This window comes from Buteo buteo, chromosome 13 (genome assembly GCF_964188355.1).
Source record: "Buteo buteo chromosome 13, bButBut1.hap1.1, whole genome shotgun sequence".
Taxonomy (NCBI): Eukaryota; Metazoa; Chordata; class Aves; order Accipitriformes; family Accipitridae; genus Buteo; species Buteo buteo.
The window spans coordinates 7,250,898-7,272,103 of NC_134183.1; the positions used below are offsets into that span (position 1 = coordinate 7,250,898).

The window sequence follows — 21,206 nt, forward strand, 5'->3', positions numbered from 1 at the left end:
AGTTATTGTTTGCATGAATCAGTCCAGAGCTTTTTGGATGCACCAAACTGAACAAGACGTGAATTATTATTTTTTTCATTAATTTCCTCAGTTCTGAAGCTGAATTGAGTTTTCTGATCTAGTTAGCCCTCCTTTCCCAAACAAATATAATGGCTTTGAGAAATTACCTGGGTTTTTTATACACCTGACATCTGGATTTGGTAAAAATTCCGAAAATTTTTAAATGCTACTTGCGGTCTGGAGGAAGGGAGGGTGATATTTAGTAGATGATCTTTGCCCTCATTTTTAAGAAAAAAAAACAAACCATCAATTCTGCTGCTGGCAATTGAAAAAGCAGTTAGGCTGAACTCGCTTTTAAGTGAACAAACACTTATGGATCTATTTATACCTGCCCTGAAGCAGACTACCGTAGGTGGAAAAGCTGTAATTATTTCCTTTCCCTGCTTTCCACTGTCCTGTAAAGATCTCCTGGAGCAGCTTGTTAACAAGTTACTGCTGTACATGGTGAAATTAAAATCAAGCCCATATTAACAACCAAACCAATTTGACTAAGAATGACTAAACCGAGCTGTAACAAAGGTGAGACAAGCTTGAAGGCTGCAAAGAGACAGCTTTTGTTGCTTAGCCCCATCTATCTAAGAAGGTTGAGAATTACAAATGATGAACATGGCTGGCAGTTGAGGGGGACAAAGACCTGATCAGTAGCGATGGGGGGATGCAACAACATATTTTTTCCCGTGTTCCTTTTTCCATCAGTGCATGTTTTCAATTTAATTCCCCTCCCTAAAGAGTCCCTCTCCTTTGTTATCTTCCTACTTTTCTCCCTCCCCTTCTCCCTTGGTTTACTTCTCAGAGCAGATGATGTCCTCCACTCACCACCCAGCTTAACTCTGGTTTCAGTATCAAAGATCATTTAAGCTGAAAATAGCTTTTACTGAGTCCACATTACAACCCAGGAGTGTCTGGTCACCAGATAGGATCTCCAGCTGCCTCTCAGACGGCGTGTCGGAGGGTTATCTGCGTTCTGGTACTCTCAGTACTATGGCCACAAGCCATTATGCTTCATAGCAATTCAGGAGGGTCGTGGGCTCAATTACAGCTGATGATGGACCAGGTGGGAGGAGCTGATGAAACAGGGGAAAAAAAATTAATTAACATTCAGCAGGGCAGCCTGTTCTGTAAAGAGATTTTTAATTTTCATAGAATGGAAAGGGATTTTTTTTTTTTTAAGTGATCATAAATTTTTATCGCTCTATGTTGCTACAGATTATTAGGAAATGGCTAGTGGTGATACTTACTATTGCTTTCTGGGGTACAGAGTCCAATTTAGTTATGAAAATAAGCCCTATACTGTTTGGAAGTATGAAATGTTGCCCTTCAGTTCCAAGTATGAAGTAATGATGCTTCTGGAGCAAGAGGATGGATGTGCTATAAATCCCGCTGCTGTGGACCTCTGCCTCCCTTGCAGCGCGAGGGAACGGCACCTATGAGCTGTGAACAGATGGTGCGTCTGCAGCAGCCTCAGCGGAGTTAGATGCGCTCGGTATTTTAGTGACCCCCTAAGTGTATAAGAGCATCTTTACTTTGGGAAGATTATGCATATATGGCAGACCGGCGGAGGGAAGGAACAATGAATTGGCTATGGGGAGGGCTCTAACGAGTCCCTAAGGAGAGAGTCCTAGCAGAGATTTCAAAATCCTCACTACGCTTAAAAAGTAAATAGACTGTCTTGGTAGAAGGAGATGCAAAAAAGGTAGCAATTCAGTGAAGTTTTACTGCAATATATTTTGGAAGATTTGCCAGATGGCTGGCAGCAAGACTTTTAAACTCTGACTTTTTTTCGGAGCCAGCCATATTATCATCCATCAGACAGTCACTTTGGACTGACATTGCAGAGTGTGGCTGTCTCCTTTACATTTGCCTTGCTCCTGTTTATTTCTAGCTGATTTATTTATATCTGGAACTGATACAAGTGGCACGATTTCTTTGTTTCATTAAAAGATTCCTTGATCTAAACTTTAAAAGATTTGTCTTCGGAGAGATCAAAGTCAACCAAATGAATGTCTGGCATCCCTGAGTTTTTCTGATGTCCCAGTCTTCAGGTAAATCCGGAAAAGACATTTTTTGTTGCAGCATAGTAAACTGTGGTGACTAGGTTAGAGCCGGCCATTGAATTCTTGGGTATTAATACATACCTATCGTCTAGGCTTCTTAATTACTATTTTCGAAGAGATGAAACAATGTTGACGGAGCTTGCGCTGTCAAATGCAAGTCAAGGTAAAACCGGGCACCAACTGCAAGCATGGAAAATTACATCCCACTGCCCAGCAACTCACAGTCAAGCAAGTAAAATACGATTTGCACAGCTGAGCGGAGGCATTGTCAGGGTGCTGACCTAGGAGCCAAGCACTCCTAAACCCCATCTGTCACGACCTGTTGCTTACTCCTGGGAAAACTGCATACAGCCAGTTCTCTAAAAGAGGCTATTAATTCTGGGTACCTTATTTATTAATTTCAGGGTGTGAACCTGATTTCTAGACCAACAGTGGCATGCTGTGACCAGGACAGAGCTGTCTCATTCCTTCCTATTGCTGGAGGGACAGTGGAAGCCGTTTCTTCCCAGCTTAGCTCAATTACTCCAAGAATTAGCAGGTCTTGAGCGCGCATTTCAAGCCCCGCTGCCTGTTACCTGCCAGTACCATTGAGACAACAGGGTGTTTGCGGACGCTTTGAAGACGTAAAGCTGTATAGAATTGCTGAGTGTTATTGTGGATGGTTGGAGTATGTCCTGGGTATGAATCATCTTGCTCTTTCTGACCTACTGTCCTAATTGAGAGTCATTTACTCTTTAGACGCTCATCACTGTCTGGGCCATACCTTTTCGCAATGAAGCAGCAGCCTGGGGCTGCAGGTGTTTACCCCGCTCCCTTATTACATGACAAATTAGAGGAGATTTAGTAAACTGACATGCTGAATCATGGATCCTCCCCAAATGTGACCCCAAACCCCTGCCCCTTTGTTTTGCTGTTTTCTGTGGCAGGGTCAGGCCAGGACATGGCTTTCCCGTTGGCTATGTGAATTTTACTGCTGTGCATGTTCCAGTAAAATCAAAGGCCTTAGAAAAGAGATTCTGTGGAACCTTTTTTTTGTCAGTGCCTTTACACTCATTAGTTATAGTTTAGAGCACAAGCCTCGGGGCAGGACCAGCACAGTTGCTCCTGTTTGATTACGCGGGCACTACCGCATCTTCAAAAACCTCTGTCGCCTTGCAGATCCGTAATGAGATGTTTCAGCCTTGTTTCTCCAGCGCATTTAAGAAGTATACTCTTCCCTGACCATCTTGTATCTTCTTCTATTTATTAAAGAGGCGACTGATTGCCTGCTTCGAGACCCCTGTGGTCACAGTCTGCCTAGTCACATCCCTTTGAAGAATTTCTATCCGAGGGCTTATCTTCACTGCAGAATTGGCTCAGGCTTTCAGCCGAGGGTCCCCTGCCTCCCCGCTCTGCCCACGCTCCTCCCAGCAGCCTAACGGTAAATTGCAGCTGAGCAACCCACCGGTTGCTGTATATGAAAAGTTTAAATGCTGGAGTCGCTAGCATGACTGCTGCGACGCAGATGTCGACATACATCGCTCCGTGCTGCAAATCCCCCGGTGCCTCCCCAGAGTCTTCCTGGTGATGTTCTTCCTTGTCATCTAGGCGCTTCCCTGATTCAGCTGAATCGGGGACATTAATACTTCCACTGTCCCCATTTGGATGTCACTTGGACAGGCTGGTGTCAAACATTTAGCAAGAGCAATCTGGATAGGAATATTGAGCTTGAACGTCTGGGTTTTCCCCCTTTGAAAACATGCTGCTTCTAATATAAGTGAGAGAGATCTGTCAAATGCAGCCCGGGCTGGGAGTTACAACCAACGTGAACCCCTCTGGGGAAGCCACGGATATTTTTATGTATTTTGCTGCTACCTTTGAAGGGCTCAGACAGTCTTTTTTTTCTCTCAGAATGCGTTGCTTTTTTCACCATTGGAGATTCCTTTTTTTTTTTTCATTATGTCTTTTAAATGTGTCTATGTTCTGCAAAGGTACAGTCTTTGTACTGATCAACCAGAAGAGATCAGTTCCTTAATTCTGGCCAGATTCTGACCCAGCTCTAGATCAGCTCTAAATTTCACATTCACTCCTCCATGCCATATTTATAGAGTTTTTTTACAATCAATTTTATTCTTTTATTTTGGGGTTGACTTGTCTCTGGAAACACATTCCAACTGAGTCCCTCTTTACTTTGCCAAAGGAAGTCCTTGGAGAAAAGTTGACCCAACTTGGAAGAGAACTTCTAGGTAACAGGCGCCCAGTCTCCTGGTGTGAAGCAACAATTGCATTATTATCTCTCTGTAGTTGGAGATAAATGAGATTTATCCTCTTTGGGGCAGGGCAGGTATGATTTATTACCAAACAATAAAAGTTAAAATTCCTGGTAAGGAACAAGGTTGGGCTGTGTAGCAACAAGTGCTTCTGGAGAACCTAAGCCTGACGTGCGTGCCAAAGTTACTCTTAATTTCTGAGTTATTGCCTGATATGAAACCAGTCCTATGTATAAAGGAAACAAATTTCAGCCTCTTCTATACCTGATTTTCAACAGCTACTAATGCAATACTTTAGTCAGCAAGAAAGGAGATGTTCATGGCTAGCTGGAAACTAAACCAAGTCCTGCCACTTCCATGACTGGTTTCACTCCCAGATCCTCTAGCTCAGGGCTGGTGTCTTCTGCAAACCCTTGTGGGTGGGATTGCTGGTTAATAATTGCTGTTCTCCCAATTATTTAGGTTATGGCCCTTCTTCCGCTCCTTCTTTTCACTACCTGAGTGACAGAGTCGGAACAGAGATTATCCAAAGGCACAAGTGCTGGTTTGTCTTATTGCCGTAGTCAGCTAAATTTGAGATCTCTGCCCAGTATCCATGGCTCAGTTCACCTCGGGTCTCTGGCATGGCTTGTTAAAATTGCCCTTCTTCCACTTACATTTCAAAAACTGAAAATTGTTCTGTTTTTAAGGGTAGTCACACAGTTACACCTCCAAATGGAGTTTTGTGACATGAGGCCATTTTCAAGAAAAAAAAGATTTCCATTTAAAATACTTGGGGCTGTGTTTTCTTGCTCATGTTTGCAGGTGTTTTTATTAAAAGAGCCTGCTATGAGCAGTGTCATGTATGTATGCAGCCTCAGATTTGACTGAAATGAAATTGTGAGAATTTATGGAAAAACGTTTGGTGAGAAAACATTTGCAGCTATGTAGCCTTAGAAACTAGAGAGTTAGAGTTGGAGCTCAGAGAGTGGCTATGAATATGGAGAGCCGGGAGTTGGAATAATCACAAGGGAGGCAACTGCACCAGCCAGGATGAAAGATGAGAGTTTCAGCAGAAAATTGATCAAGATAACGAAGCAGGGGGAAGATTTCTTGTGACAGCAGCTGGATTTGTAGCAACTAGCCTCAAATAGGAGCATGAAACATAAGTTTGCTTGGAGGGGAGAAGAATCAATCAGAAGATTACACATAGGATTGTGAGACTATAGAAAACTCCAAGACGCCCTGGAACGCTGCACCATTTACCCTAATCGGAGGGTGAGTCAGCACTCAATTATGTTCAGGCAATTTTATATTCAGTTTTCTATGCGTTGGCGACAAAGCAATTTAGATAATATGGTCATGTAGCAGAATCACCTTCTTTACAAATCTGAGTTACATTAGCTACAATAAAAAGTATGTCACTCTGAGTGCTCGTTTTCCAGCATATAAGATAATCATCATGTGGGATCAAGAAGAAATCTCCTCTTCCCATTGCCAAACTCAATGTAATTGCACAACATGGCTGGTTTATTCCTTCTTCTAAAGTTGTTAGTTACAGCTACTCTTGAGACTAGACAGATCCACCGCTGTGTGCAGATACTGTCTGAAGTCTTGCGCATTAATAATAGCGTATGAGATAATAGCTCCTACTGGTTTGTGTATTCAAGAGAAAACACTCTGTTATATGAAGTGGGTTGTATATATGTAGGTACGTGAGGATTGCTCAGTCTGTCCCTCACATGGTAAAGACCTGTGACCTGTGAAACAGAAGAATCTGTGTTCTCTCCCTGCTGCTGCTTTATTGGCAAGTCCCAAGAGTATCGTCCTGGGAGATTTCAAGGTGTGGTTCCAGGTTTACACAGCGTGTTGCCATCAGTTCAGGAAAGATGTTATGCTAATCTGACCTTTTGCTTAATCTTTTAAGGCATGTATTATACTATTTTGGAGCAATTATAGCTTTAGGAATCAGAAGCTGGAGAGGAAATGAGTGATTTACTATGCTTTGAATCAACAGTTTAAACTGAATGATCATTTCAATGCCAGTGACAGATTCAGTCTTCCATGAACTACTCCTTACATGAACTGTGTTAAAACCAGGATGTACAAACTGTGTTAAAATCCACTTTGTATGTCTCAGGAGCAAACACACAGCTTGAATCTTCATTCTCCTCCATTATTCCTGTCGACATGACTCGACGGACTTTTAATAAGAGTTGAATAAGGGCCAGATCTGGAGCGCAGCAAACTCAAAGAGAAATTTCCATTGGCTTTTTTTCCCGTGGATAATACCCTTAAAGATTCAGGGTCAAACCTCAGCTGTCATAAGCTGGCATCCTTCCACTCAACTAGCTCTTCATGTCTGCACAAATACAGAGTCACTAGGTTTCTGTCCATCTGAAAAGAAGCACCCTTAAATTTTTATTAATAATGAAGATAGTTTTCAGTGATCTTCTCATGAGAATGATTTTCAGACTGTATTCATCAAGACACTGACATTTGAACTCATTTTACTTTCAAGTCACCATCATTCACATATTGTCACAGCTTGACAGCACAGCGGGTTAACTCAGAGCTTCTCAAACTAATGCTCTCAGACCCAGTATCAATACCTGTAACCTTTGGCTTTCCTAAATGTGATATTCCGCATGTCAGCTACTAGTCACTAGCTAAACTCTCAAAGTCCTAATCAAGTACTGGGCTCTGCATAGAACACTGTTACTGATAGGAATAGTATGGCAGAAAGGCATAAGAAACCCAGACAACAGGCACACACTCCAGAAGAAAAAACAGATTGCTTATCAAAAATATGATACATATTTAAAATATGGATGGATTCTTACTGAGCTGTATTGTTCTTGGTTGCTTAAATTCTTAGTCAAGAACCAGGTGAGATCATCCAGGGATGCTAAAATTATATTTTGTTCTGGATTTTATTGCAAAAATTGAGGCATCTTCCAATTGCTTCTCTATGATAAACTGACAATGTGGATAACATCATTCCTCCCCTTCTCATTCGAGACATGTCTACCTTGTTTTCTTGGAAGACTAGAGAACAGTAAGGGGTTCATCTGATCCTTACTAAGTAAAAAAAACATTGCTGGGAGAGCCACAGGGTGCAAATTCATAGCGGTGGCTTAGAAGACATCATGGCTAGCAAGAAAAGCTAGTATTGTCTGGATCTTTGCCTAAATAAAATTGAGTTTCCATTTATTTCAAAGGGAGCCCCCTGGTAATTCTCAGACAATCTTTTTCTACCCTAACTGAAGATAATCAGAATGTCAAAAAATTAGCAGAACTTCTGTGTTTATCAGGCGTTTTTGCTAAACAGATGCCCCTCCACTGCTCATTCTTTCCATTTAAGCAGACTGAAAGAAAGTTATTTCCTCATACTCATTTTTTTTCCCATTTAGTATCTCTTTCTTCACATTCAGCATCTCTCAGGAAGAAGACTGAACAGTTTTCCTGGATTTCCCCTCTCAGGAAAAAGATTTACCCGTCTTCCTCAAAAACACTAAGTATACAAAATTCTTAAGTAAGTTCTTAGCGAAACTTTTCAGGCTACCTTCATCTACCATAAATTGAAAGGGCAAAAGATCAGACAGACCTCCATCTTCAGTGTTTATTTTTGATCCCCGTAAAATAATTAAGGTGAGCAGTCCTTACAGTGTAAAAAGCAGCTGTCTCTTTAAAACTGTTTATGAATCACTGTTTGGAATGAGCGTAGTAAAGCATTTGAAGCTGATTAACGAAGAAGTTGCATGGCTATCAGCTAGGACAGTCCTAACCTCATAATTTTATCTATTAGACACTGCAGAACTAACTGACATTAAACTGGCAGAATCCCAGTGCAAAGGTGAACTCGAGGAAAAAATTATATTGGATTTTAATAAAACTTTCCTCAAAGGTTAACCTCTCTAAGGTATAAAATCAATCCTTCTTCCTTCCTTCTTCTTCAGCCCATTTATTCATAGCTATAGAAAATTCTGATACTCATGAAATATTTCCCGTTTTCTTTCCTCCCTCTCACTCTTATTACAGTATCTACCTGTGACCATTATTCTTCTCAGCATTTTTATTTAGATTCCTTACTCCTCATTTCACTCTTTTTACCTGGCCTTCTCAGGATCTGTACCCCATTCTCAGAATGTCACTTATCAGGCTCCTCTTCAAGAACAGATCCTGCCTCATACCAGTTTCAGGACAAAAACAACCCCTTTTTACTTCATCCTTGAAGGTGGCTGAAACTTTGGGAAGAGCAAAGCTTTGGTGCAAAGTCTTTATTACAGTTTGTCAGGTTTCTCCTGGTTTTATTTTTCCTTCCTACCCAGCAGCTGCCTTCTGTGTCTTGCTCAGGACTCCAGTAACATTTGCCAACAAAGCTATAACATTAGTAGCATGCACTTAGGATAGAATGATGTCCTTGTAAGCCCTAAGCTCCTGCAGATCAGTCCCCTTTACTGGTATTGGCCCAGCAAAATAATATATATTTTTTTAAAGAAGAGTCACTAATATCTAAGGAAGTTCTATCTTAGAAGGGTTTTTTTCAGAGTGTACTGGCTGCACAAAGCAGTAGATACCCAGATCTGGAAACTGCTTCTCCATCCTTGCCATACAAGCTCCAGCTCTTGATAGCCAAGCTTCTAAAATCCTGTTACCACCGGAGCCACTAACATCGTCTACTGTAATAGCAGAGGAACTTCTGTTGCTGGTGTTTGGCTTTGCCCACCTAGCTGAGCTGTGTAGGGCAGGCCAGCCCCAGCGCATCTCATGAGAGTCGGTGCCCGGGCTTTCTGGGCTTCCAGGACGGGACGCGCGATGCTGGGCTGTTCTCAGAATCACAGCCCCTCGCTAACATACCCTCTGTCCTCCATTCTCCCCCTTTCACCAGAATACTTCTCTCCTTCCACTTCAAAGGCTATTTCTCCCCCTCTGTGGCAAGATTAACTGTACCTCTGTCAAGACGGATAGACATTTACCTAACCGCCAGGTCCTGCTCCCCCATCCCTTCCCCGCCAGCTCCCACATCCCCAGGACACTAATCCCATTCCTCAGCCCCCTGCGCCGCAGAGGAACAAGTCCAGGCACAGCCTGGGTTGCTGTGGAGCCACGCAGCAGTTTGCAGCAAGTCGCTGACTGTGGCTGTTTGCCCTGGGGGTAAGAGTCTGCAAACAAGAGTTATTGCACACGCATCCTGCCATGTGCGCATTTAACTTGGCGTATAAAGCTGCACGCAGCAGCCCCTGCCAGCCAGCTGCTCGTGGTCAGGGGTAACTAACCACTCGCCCCCTTCACGTAATTAGAGATGAGCTTGGGGTTCTCCTAGAAGATGACCTGGCTGGGACAGTGCCCCGTGAACTTCTCTCTTTTGGCTGAATTCTGTTCTTGGTTATTCTTTACTCCACCGAAACAACTTTACATACAAGCTAATTTCATGCTTCCCATCTAAAAAAATCTTTGCGGTCAGAGAGCTCCTGAAGCTGGGTAACGTGATAGGTATATACACCCTCTATAACGTGTATTTATGGAAAAATCACTGCTTAAGCTGGTAAAGTGAAAAGTAAGAGAATCTACACTACATTTCAAAATCATTGTTAAGGTATATGCTGGAGATCAGCCAGGCTTGGCTGCTCACACTGATAGATGATGGAAAAAAGGAACACGCGTCAAAATCAGCAAATGGATAAAATTGGGCTAGAGAGGGATGAACACAATGGGAAAAGCTTTCCATTTTTTTCAAAATCAAAGCCCAGGCTCCCACGCTAAAAGGAGAATTGTGTTCCTAAATAGGAAAATGTTAAAAAAGAGACTGTACTACATTCGGGAATGTACGTTACAAAGCTTTATGTCCACTGTCAGGATAAATCTTACATATTCTGTAAGGAACAGCAACATTCATTTAGTAGAGAAGATGAAAAGGACAAAGATGGGCGGTGGAAATTCTGAGCCTTGCCTTCTACTGCTCTTAAATTCTTGTCCATGTTGACACAGATTAGTAAAAATTTTCTTAGATATTTTTCTTTCAACCGACTTTTAAGATTAATAAACTGTATTTTGGTTTTAGATATTGTATTGATCAATAAATAATACTGATTTAGTTTTTTGAAGAGCGCTATTAATTATTTTAGGAACCAAATTTATATTGCTTCAGTAGAAAAAAGAAGGTCCCTTTGTATAGTCTCTACAAGGTCTTGTAGAAATGTAGGTCTTTGACAGTGCAGAGATCGTAGCTCTAGAGATTAGACTGCAGAGACCCAGACTGTAGAAACTGTACTTCAGTTGCTGGTGATGGCTGTCTTGCTGGCCAGCATCGCAGGATATGGCTATGAACAGGGGATGAGATCAAAACCCTTCTCGTTTAATACAGATTAAGAAAGTCTTTTTATTTCTAATCTCACTCCTGCCTCCCTGCCACGCTCCGAAATGCTTCTCTTGATCTGCTCTGCTGGGGAGAAAAATTGTCCGGGTTTGTCAGGAAAGATGAGAATATATATTTTTTCTTTTCTTTTAAGATTAATCTTTTAGTTGAATAGAATTGGCAACATAAGTAAAATTTTGCTGGTGGACTTGTTTTGTATTGACTGCATTTTTAAAGATTTTTCTAGCAGGGAGAGGTAGACATTTTGTTATTGCTGTGTGTTAATCAAAAGGACTGAAAAATACTGCAGGACCTATTCTGACCTCTTTGTGGTCAAAAAGCCAGTTGAGGTTTTAAGAATACAAGCGATCCTGGATTAGACTCTGTTTTTAAGTGCTAATAATTTAACATTACTGCAGTCTGGCCACCTACTTCTGATGTGTTGTATGTGGATGACATAATGATCACTGCAGTTTACAAGTCAGAATTTTTTTCAGACAAACGAGGATAAATTGAAACTTTCATTGGACCACTAGAAGCGGGCTTGATTCTTGCTGACCTGTCTTGAAGAGGTTATTCTTAGGGCAATCACCTGTCTTTAACATTTAACATCGGATTTGTTCAATAGCATGCAATTTTAGCATTGACTGCATTAGAAGCTTCCTTTACATAAGCCACAGAAAAGTACATCACCATTTTCACAGCTTTAAAGGATCTCACAGCTGCCTTGATTATAAATGTATTAGCTCTGTATATTTAATTCAGTTCCTAATGCTTCTCATGTAGTGTTAAAGCCATTTAAAAGAAAGTCTCTGCTTTTACAACCTTTTTTTTTTTTTTTAGCAACTCAGCAGCAGTTAGGCAGTTTGTAAAGCTCCTTAAGAAATCTCACCTGAAAACACTGATCTACGGAGTTGTGCAGTTTTTTCCACTTCAAAGGGAAATCTGCTGCTGCTGCTACCCCAGTCAGCGCAGAACTGAGCACCGTAACACGCTGAACTGTTCACTGACACAGCTGATGTTAGCTGTCAATTTGTTCAGTGTGTGTTGTACCAGGGAGATTCCTTAAGTTCTAATTTTGAAAAGAAAACCAAACCAACAAACAACAAACCAACCACGGTATTTGTCTTTTCATCTTATCTGTTTCGGTAGTCATTTCACATTGTCTCTTAATTTTCATGTTAAAAGGAATGACAACTTGTTCAGAACAAAAATCCAAGACTCTCATTTGGATTCCCAGCTGTGCTACAGCAATTCCCAGTAGTCTCCCAGTTGCCAATGCTTATAATTTTACAATCTTCATACTTTATTTTCCATTTGGGGTGCCTGGTGATGACAGATGACCCAATTTTCACTGAAGGCCCATGCAACCCTTTATGGTTAAAAATGAATGAAAAATAGGGGAAAAAATCATAACTGCTTGGAGTCTGAATTAAGATTTTCAAGTTGTTTGCAATATTGCGATCCTTGCAGCATCAACACTGATATAAAACCATGTGTTTTACAATGAATTAGGCCTTCCAGCAGAAATTTTCAGCTGTGGAAAATCTCAAATATTACCCTTGCTATCTTCCTTTCCTTAACATTTTGGTTTTCAGGCTCCTGCCTCCCACGCAGTCCTGTATATATTCTAAGCTCCAAATGGTTAAAGCCCTGGCATTTCTTCTGACTGGCATTTCCAAATCTCTCCTGGGGCCCATGCAGCGTTTATGCCAAAATGCTTTATTATTATACAAACACAGAGCAAGAGGAGGAGAAAGAGAAAACCTCCGCAGTTCGTCCTCCAAAACCCGCTCCTGCTCGCCGGTTTGAAGCTCACCATACCAACCCCAACCCTAACAACACCCGCAAGCGCTGCTTAAAGAGCAAAACCGGTGATGTTTTAATGAACGGAGGGCCCGGCTCCCCCGCCACCGGGCCTGGTTCTCCTCCCAAACGTCTCTCGGTGCGGGAAGGAGGCGGCGGCCCCGGCGCTCGCCCGCTGCCTCGCAGGCTCCCCCGCTTTTCCCCAGCCGCTGCCTCCCGATTTAGCCGTGCCCCCGCGGTTAAAATAAGGCCGGGCCGCAGGGCTGTTCCCGACAGGCCCAAATCAGGCTCGGCGGCACCGGCGCTGGGCGAAGGCCCTGGCGCCCGGCTCGGTCCCCAGGCTCGGCCGGGCCGCCGCCGGCCCGACCTCCCTCACCCGGCCCCGCGCCTCCCCACAGCGGCTCCCGCGAGCCCTGAGGCGGCGGCTGCGCCCCCCCCCCCCCCCCGCAACTTTTTTCCCCCCAAAACTGGGGTTTGACGTCTTCCTCCTCGATACCGAGTGACCAATCAGGCGGCTACCAGGGCGGGCAGGCAGCCAATCGGTCAGCGTTGCTACCTGTGGGGAGTATTTTTAGCCTCGGCGGGTAAAGGGGGGGCGAGGGGGAGCTGTGAGGGACCCGCCGGGCGCGGCGGGGGTGCCGCTCCGCAGCCCCTCCTGTCAGGGCGGGCGCGGCCGCCGCCGCCGTGGGGCCTCGCTGGCCCCTCGCCCCTGAGCGTGAGGGGCCGTGGGGTGCGCCCTCCCTCCCCCGCGCCGTCCAGGCGGGCTGCCGGCCCCCGCGGAGCCGCGATCGCCGCGGCCGAGTTCCCCGCGGGCCGTCGCCGACCGCCCCCCCGCCCCGTGCCGCGTCGCAGCGGCGGTCATGGGAGATGTAGTTCAGCGCGGCCCCCCCCCCCCCCCCCTTCCCTGCGGAGCTGAGGGGCGCGAGGGCAGGGTTTGACGTCGGCAGTGACGCAACGGTGTTCTGAGGTGAGGAGCGAGCTGACGTAGACAGCTGCCCCTCCACGCCGGGGTGGGGGAAGGGGTGAGAGCGGCCGGGCCCTGCGCGCGAGGGGGCGGGGCCCGGGGAGGCGGGGGCCAGGCGGGTGGTGGGGCGGGGCCCCAGACCGGCGACGAGCCTCTGGAGGGCGGGGCCGGTGGGCGGGGCCGGGCGGGGCGCGGGGGCGGGGCGCGGCGGGGGGCGGGGGATGGGAGGCGATATATAGGGGCGCGCCGAGCGGCGAGGCAGTAGCAGAAGGAGCCCAGCTGCGGCGGCCGAGCGCGCCCGTCGTGGGGGTGTGAGCAGCGCAGCCCTCCCCCCCTTTCCCTTCCCCCCCCTTTTTTTTTTTCCAACCCTCCCCCCTCCCTTTCTTTTTTTTTTTTTTTTTTTTTTTTTTTTCTCTCTCCTCTTTCCTTTCCCCTCCCATCCTCGCCGAGGGAGCCGGCTCTCGGAGATGGGGGTCGGGTGCTGAGCCGCACCCCGCCCCCGCCCCGCACTCACACCCCCGCCGGGATTGTTTGCACTACTCCCCGCACACCCACCGGGGTGAGTACCGCTCGCTGAGGGCGGGGGGGACGGCCCGGGACGACGCGGGGATGTGCGCTGGGGTGCGTGTATGGGGGGGGGGGGGGGTCCAGGCCGAAGGCAGGCGCTGCGGCGCGGGGTGGAGGGGGGGCTGAGGCAGCCACCGCCCGGCCCCGGCCGTGAGGCGACCGAGGGGGCTGAGGCAGCCACCGCCCGGCCCCTGAGGCGAGGAGGGGCGGCGGGTGGGGGGGGGGCGCTGAGGCGGGCGCGGCCCCGGCCACCGTGGCGGGGGGCCCTGAGGCAGCCACCGCCCGGCCCCGGCGGCTGAGGCGGCCCCGGCCCCTGAGGCGGGGATGCCGAGGCGAGCACGGGGCCCGGCCGTGATGGCGGACGGCCCCCGGGGTACCGAGGCGGTCACGACCCCGCGGTGACGGGGGACTTGAGGCGGGGAAGGGGACAGGGCCGGGGGTGCCGTGGGGGGACGCCCGATGGGAAGGGAGGGCGTGGGGACCGGCGGCGAGCCCCCCCCCCCTCGGAGAGGGCACGGCCCGGGGAACCGGGCTGCGAGAGGGTCCCTCCCAAGGCGGTCCCTGGACGCGCTCAGGCTGGGAGGAGTGAGCGTTGCCGGCTGACTAATAGCTGCTGCTTGCGCTGGGCCTCTCCGGACAGCGCTGGCACCCGTCCTCTAGGACCCTGCCCGGGGGGGGGGGGGTGTCGCCGGGCCCGGGGTGCTGGCCTGTGTGCTGAGGAGAGGGGCCTTGCAGCCCCCCCCCCCCCTCCTTCTAGTCATCTCCCTTCCTCTTCTTCATTTTCTTTCTTTCGGGCTCAGAAAATGCTCTTCCTCCTCCTCCTCCTCCTCCTCCTGCTGTTGCCGGAGCTCCCAGGGCTGTGAGCAGAAATCTAATGAGACCCGACTGCCTGGTTATGTAACTCCCCACACTGCTTAAGGCTCCTGCCTCTAACCCCCAGCGCAGGGCTCTGCTCCGGGAGCAGTTCATGGGCTTCCATCCCTCAGAAATACTGTCCTCTTTAAATTTAGGGGAGAAAAAAAAAAAAAGTTTGGAATGATCAAGCTGATTTGTTTGATCAGCTGCTTGCTTGTACCGTGGATCAGTTTTGGGGCTGAGAAAAATTTATAGCGTCTGCCCGGTGTGCCTTGCAAGGATCATTTCTTTCCCAAAGGACACGGAGGAAGGGAAACAAAACAGATGGATTAATAAATCATTTTTAAATGCCCCTTTTAACCACCCAATCAGCTTTTCTGTACTGATTGTGTCCCTTTTGTAAATATCTTCTGTTTGCCCTTGATCTTTTCCTTATCCCCACCCAGTGCTGATCCAGCAAACGTTTAAAGGTCGCCTTATCGTACAAGCTTTCAAACTATTCCCATGCCATGTTGGGGAGAACACGAGTGGCTTGGAAATAGGGTTCCAGACTTTAAAAGGAGATTATTTGGAGCAAGAAATAAAAAAGCATTGTATTCACATTGTTAAAGGATTTTGATACTGACTTTCATTTCTCTAATCATTAGTGACAGCTATGCTAAATTTTGTTCCTAGTGATGCAGTGCAGAAAAGCACACTGTTAATTGAAATTCTCGTTGGGCCTTTAACTTGAGCCAAGAAATAGATATTTTCTTTCACTGGAACTTTTTGAACAAAAGTGTCTCCTGTGGATGAGTACCTTTATGCTTAAGGTACTGCAGGATTTTTGTTAGCAGTACCTGTGCTAATACTTGATTCTTGTCCCTTCTTTAACTTTAGATGGCTAATTTCTCTTTTGTCCTTTGTGAAGGAGTGGCAACCATATTTTATATTAAATATAAAATGGAGTCATGGAGAAAGAGAAAAGCAATCGTTTTTGAGGCTAGCAAAAGCCCTGTTAGCTCTAGTAACTTTTTGAAATCTGAACTATAGACAGTGTGATATATGAATTTAGTATATATTAATATGTTACTTTGTTAATAAATAACAATTTGTAGAAAGGGAACAATCTGTGAATTAATTTATTGTAGTAATTTCACGGTCATTGCCACCCTTATGACAGAAGATACATGCATCTATTTTGTATGCATTGACTGCATTATCATTTTAGCTATTCCGAGGGAGAATTGTTGTGTATGTACAGCGGACATTTTCTCTTCAGTTAGCATGATTTCGCCAGCACACAGTTTATGCGGATGGTTTGCTTGGACTTAAAATAAATGTTGCATAATTTTAGCTATTTGTGTGAAATCTTCTAAAGCAGCTGTTAACATTTTTATAATTCTGTAGCTTACGGTGCAACCAATATGTTTGCAAACTTTAAAATGATAAATGACCCTTGGACTGAGACCTTTCAAGCTAAACTAATAGTCTGGTGCTAAATTTTGCAGCTGAGTACTATAAATCATCCAAATATGGGTTGGTAATTGAACCCTTGACAGGCCTGGCAGTTCTGTGATGTCTTAAAAATTATCCTTGCTGCTTTGTGAATAACTAAATGGCAAGCTCATGTGATTTTGAAATGCCCCATGCTGTATATGTAAACACATGCCTAGTGCATCTTCTGCAGTATTGTTTGTAAGCCATACTGAATGTAGTTGACATCCTTACCTTCTGCAGGCATGAACATAGATAGTTTGATGGACATTTTTTGATTTAAAAAGTACTCTTATGCAGAAAATGAAGCTAAAAGAATAGGCCTTGGAGCTTGATCTTACGCTTTCCTTATTTGGATGTGTTTGCTTTTGTTTTTTCTTAAAGGAACAAGAGCACTCAAGGTGAAGGATAATAATCAACTAGAATCAGCACTTTGAATGAAATTTTGTTTCCCTGTGGCATCTTGAACACTTTCTTCTTCGGGTTTTGAAACAGACTTATAACTTTGTGGCATAGCAGCTATGCAGCTTGAAATCCAAGTAGCACTCAATTTTATTATTTCATATTTGTACAATAAGCTTCCCAGACGACGTGTCAACATTTTTGGTGAAGAGCTTGAAAGACTTCTTAAGAAGAAGTATGAAGGGCACTGGTATCCAGAAAAGCCATACAAAGGATCAGGGTTTAGATGTATACATATAGGGGAGAAAGTGGACCCAGTCATAGAACAAGCATCCAAAGAGAGTGGTTTGGACATTGATGATGTTCGTGGCAACTTGCCTCAGGATCTTAGTGTTTGGATTGACCCGTTTGAGGTTTCATACCAAATCGGTGAAAAGGGACCAGTGAAAGTGCTTTATGTGGATGATAATGAAAATGGATGTGAGTTGGATAAGGAAATCAAGAACAGCTTTAACCCAGAGGCCCAGGTGTTCATGCCAATTAGTGACCCAGCATCTTCAGTGTCTAGTTCTCCTTCTCCTCCCTTTGGTCACTCTGCTGCTGTGAGCCCAACTTTCATGCCCCGCTCCACTCAGCCTTTAACCTTCACCACTGCCACATTTGCTGCCACCAAGTTTGGCTCGACCAAAATGAAGAATAGCGGCCGTAGCAACAAGGTCGCCCGCACCTCTCCCACCAACCTTGGCTTGAATGTCAATGACCTGTTGAAGCAGAAAGCCCTTTCCTCCTCCATGCACTCTCTCTACGGGCTTGGCTTAGGCAGTCAGCAGCAGCAGCAACAGCAACAGCAGAAGACTTCTGCCCTTTCTCCTAACGCAAAGGAGTTTATTTTCCCCAACATGCAGGGTCAAGGTAGTACCAGTAGCATCTTTCCTGGTGACAGCCCCCTTAACCTCAGTCCTCTCCAGTACAGTAATGCCTTTGATGTGTTTGCAGCCTATGGAGGTCTAAATGAGAAGTCTTTTGTGGATGGCTTGAATTTTAGTTTAAACAACATGCAGTATTCTAACCAGCAATTCCAGCCAGTTATGGCTAACTAAAAATAAAAGTGAAATACAAGTAAATACTATTGTACAAGTTAAAATGCACGTACCCAAGGGTGTATCTTTTTTTCCACCTCTTGAGATTTTTTTTAAGGCTTGTAGTATGAATACATTCGGGCTTGGTTAGATAAATACAACATGCATCATTTTTTCATTTGCCAACCAAGCACAAAATTATTTTATACTGACTGTACATTACAAAAATATACTCTCAAAATATGGCCTCTTACAGTATTTAAGATATAGCAAGGACGTGGCTGATTTTTTTCACGTGTGTATATATATATGTCCACAAACATATATGTATATATATTAAAAAAATTGGCACTAATAGGTGGGTTTATTGGTCTTTTTCTAATTGTATAATTTAATTTAGTACAAAGTTTGTAAAATATCAGAGTATATATATTGTTTCTACAACATGGTATTGCATTTATATCTTTTTACTACAGTGATCTGTGACAGCTGCAGCAGCTTCATGTTGTATTTTTTTTACTGAAATTGTAAGATATCCATCTTAAAGACATCAATTCTAAAAAAAATTAAAAGTTGTGTACAGAATATTCCTTAGTGGTGGAATTAAAATGTACGAAATATTTGCTTTTTTCAAAAGAAACACAAATTGTATTTTCTGTTAAAAGTTTAAAGATTTTTGCTATATATTATGGAAGAAAATGTAATCGTAAATATTAATTTTGTACCTACATTGTGCAATACTTGAAAAAAGGTATAAAAGTATTTTGAGTCAGTGTCTTACATGTTAAGAGGGACTGAAATAGTTTATATTAAGTTTGTATTAAAATTCTTTAAAATTAATTGACTGTCGTGGTCTGTGTTTTTACTGTTCTGCTGAAGATCGGAGCGCTGCATTTATTGTGTTGTCAGTGCTAATGATGCAAAAAAGTCTGACTCAGTGCATCACAAAGGAGCGATGGAAAGGGTTGCTGTATTGATGCACCACAATAATGGGTTGCTTTACCTAAAATACTACTGACAAAGCACATAGCCTGGTTAAGTACTTGCTTACAATTATTTGAGCAAACTTTCACTTGTTTTCTGTAACTGCAGCTCACTGAAGTCAGAAGGTAATTTTTTTTTTTTTTTTTCCTTGAGAGTTAAGACTATAAGCTATGTGAATGTTGAGTTATTGTGTGATATGATGTATCTGGAAGGGACTCAGGTGATTCAATGAAATTCACTTTCCATGTCATCAGAATGGATTTGAACTATTATCTCGAGAGGTCCGAGACCAATGCATCAGCGTTCTGTTTCTGTATTAGGGATTAATAGCTCAGAAACTAGACTGAATAAAAGTGCTGATTTACAGTTTACTAAACTCATTGTAAACTTTCATTTTATACGCTCTATTAAAAAGAGAAATGTAATGCAACTACAATGTGACATTCTAAGGTTTTTATTTTGGTGGATTTTACCAATTTTAACTTAATAGATTCTCAAAATGTGAATGTGAGTGGGAGGAGAAAGAATTCAGAGGCTGACAAAACAACTCAGCTTTTCCAGGGCTGTTTTGAAGTTGCATCCCTTAGTCTTTCCCGTCTGTTCGGCAAATAGCGTTCCTTGCTAATGGACATTGTCAAGGGGAAGAGAAACTTACTTCTTTAATGTGTAAGTCTAACAAATGTCAGCTTATTTTCCATAGCAGTTCCAGTGGTACAAAAAGAAGATACATGCTAAGTGGATAGTCCTTTGGCTAGTGATGATGAATGGTACGCCACAGAAGGAGTACAAGATTAGAATTATCCGAACTTTAGTATTCTGAAACTGGAATTTGAGACTGAAGATCAGTCTTTTCCCGTTTGATGCGCTTGCTTTTACAAAAGGTGTAAATTCCACGCAGGCATACACCCCCAGTTTGGCGTGAGCAGAGTTTTGGTGGAAATAGCCTAGTGCTGTAAGGACGAGGGTGTTTTTCAACACCAGTGTGAGATCTTTGCTTTGGACAGAGGCTGTGAAGAAATGGACGGGGTGGAGATGTGAGGCTGACAATGGTATCAATTTCTAATGCCATGACAACCAATTCAAAAGCAGTAATGGAGCGAAGGTTTTTTTAGGCATTCATCTGTCTCTGTTTAACTGGCTCCTTTTTATTGAGTTTGCCATCTGGTTTGTCTTTCCACTAACGGCACATCCGTGGACAGAACCGCACTTAAAAGTGCATTGTTTGGTATCTAATTTTAAGTGGATGATTTTGCTTTTAAAGGGAATTAGAAAAAAAATAGAAAAAATACTGGATCAGTTACTGGAAAATGGAGAATGTTACCTCTGCGTATTATTTCTATTTGTGTGCCTAGACTTTAAGACTTACTACAATTTTACTATTTACAATACAATAATAATACCTAAACTGCCTAGGAGGTTGAGCAACTCAGTGGAGACTATTTTTTGTGTTCTGTAATATTTCTATTCCTGTGCTTTAAACTGAGATCATTTGTCTTAAAGGTCATCAAGCTTATCCTCTTCCCATGCCGGTTTGTTCACTTCCACTGTAACCAGCTCTACGTATGAAGGGCAGTGGTTTGCAGCAAGGAAGAATCTCTGGGAAGAAGGTGACTTTTTGCAGCACCTTTTAATACAAAGATTTGAGTAAGCAGGGTTTGTTTATGGTGCTTTGCAAGGAGACAATCTGTAGAGAGAGCTTCTAGTTTTCTGAGAGAATTCAAATGTGAAGATTTTTAATATTTTCTCCTACTTAGAGAAATTAAAGATGTGTGCTTTCTGTTCAGTCTACTTCACCCACTTATTTATCTTTTGCTGAAGTTTGGTGCTGAATTTGTTAGATCAAACATTGACATTGCAACATTCTGTTCTAAATGAGTGCCAAGTCAATCTCTGGTTTAATTTGCACGCACCCAGTATTCTGCTCTTGAGCCGTGCTGTCAGGTAAGCGCGTTTGCTTTGATACAGAGGACGCAAAAAGTAGTGAAGGGGGAAAAGGAAGCATTTGCTCAGTTGTGCAAGTTCTTTTGTATTTTCTCTTGTGAACATGCAATTTACTTCCTTAAAATTGCCAGTGTAAGTTAAACCTCGGAAGACATCTTTAATTTACAGTGAAGAAAAGGGTAAAACCCCAAGTACGCATCCCCCTTGATGCTGCTTAGTGCATCCTGTCTCTTCACTCAAAGTCCCCACCCAAGCACAAGTTAAAAGCACTTTCATCTGTCAGGCTCACTCAATTCAGCGCAAGTCGGTAACTTTTGAAAATCGTAATCTGAGACCTGTGAAGTTGAGCTCAGAGGCATCTTGGCATGGCAGGGGAGAGAGGATTCACTAGACAGCTACGGTCTGTGTTGCATTTGTCTTGTGGGTAGACGA

The 21,206-nt window shown here is 44.1% G+C and overlaps 1 protein-coding gene across 1 annotated transcript; it reads left to right on the forward strand.

The window, feature by feature from the left end:
• Positions 1-13,869: 13,869 nt before the first annotated feature.
• Positions 13,870-18,689, forward strand: TOB1 (transducer of ERBB2, 1). The gene is made up of 2 exons (XM_075044415.1): positions 13,870-14,029; positions 16,753-18,689. Exon 2 carries the CDS (start codon positions 16,890-16,892, stop codon positions 17,868-17,870), a length of 981 nt encoding a protein of 326 aa, XP_074900516.1. The 5' UTR covers positions 13,870-14,029; positions 16,753-16,889; the 3' UTR covers positions 17,871-18,689.
• The last annotated feature ends 2,517 nt before the right edge of the window (positions 18,690-21,206 follow it).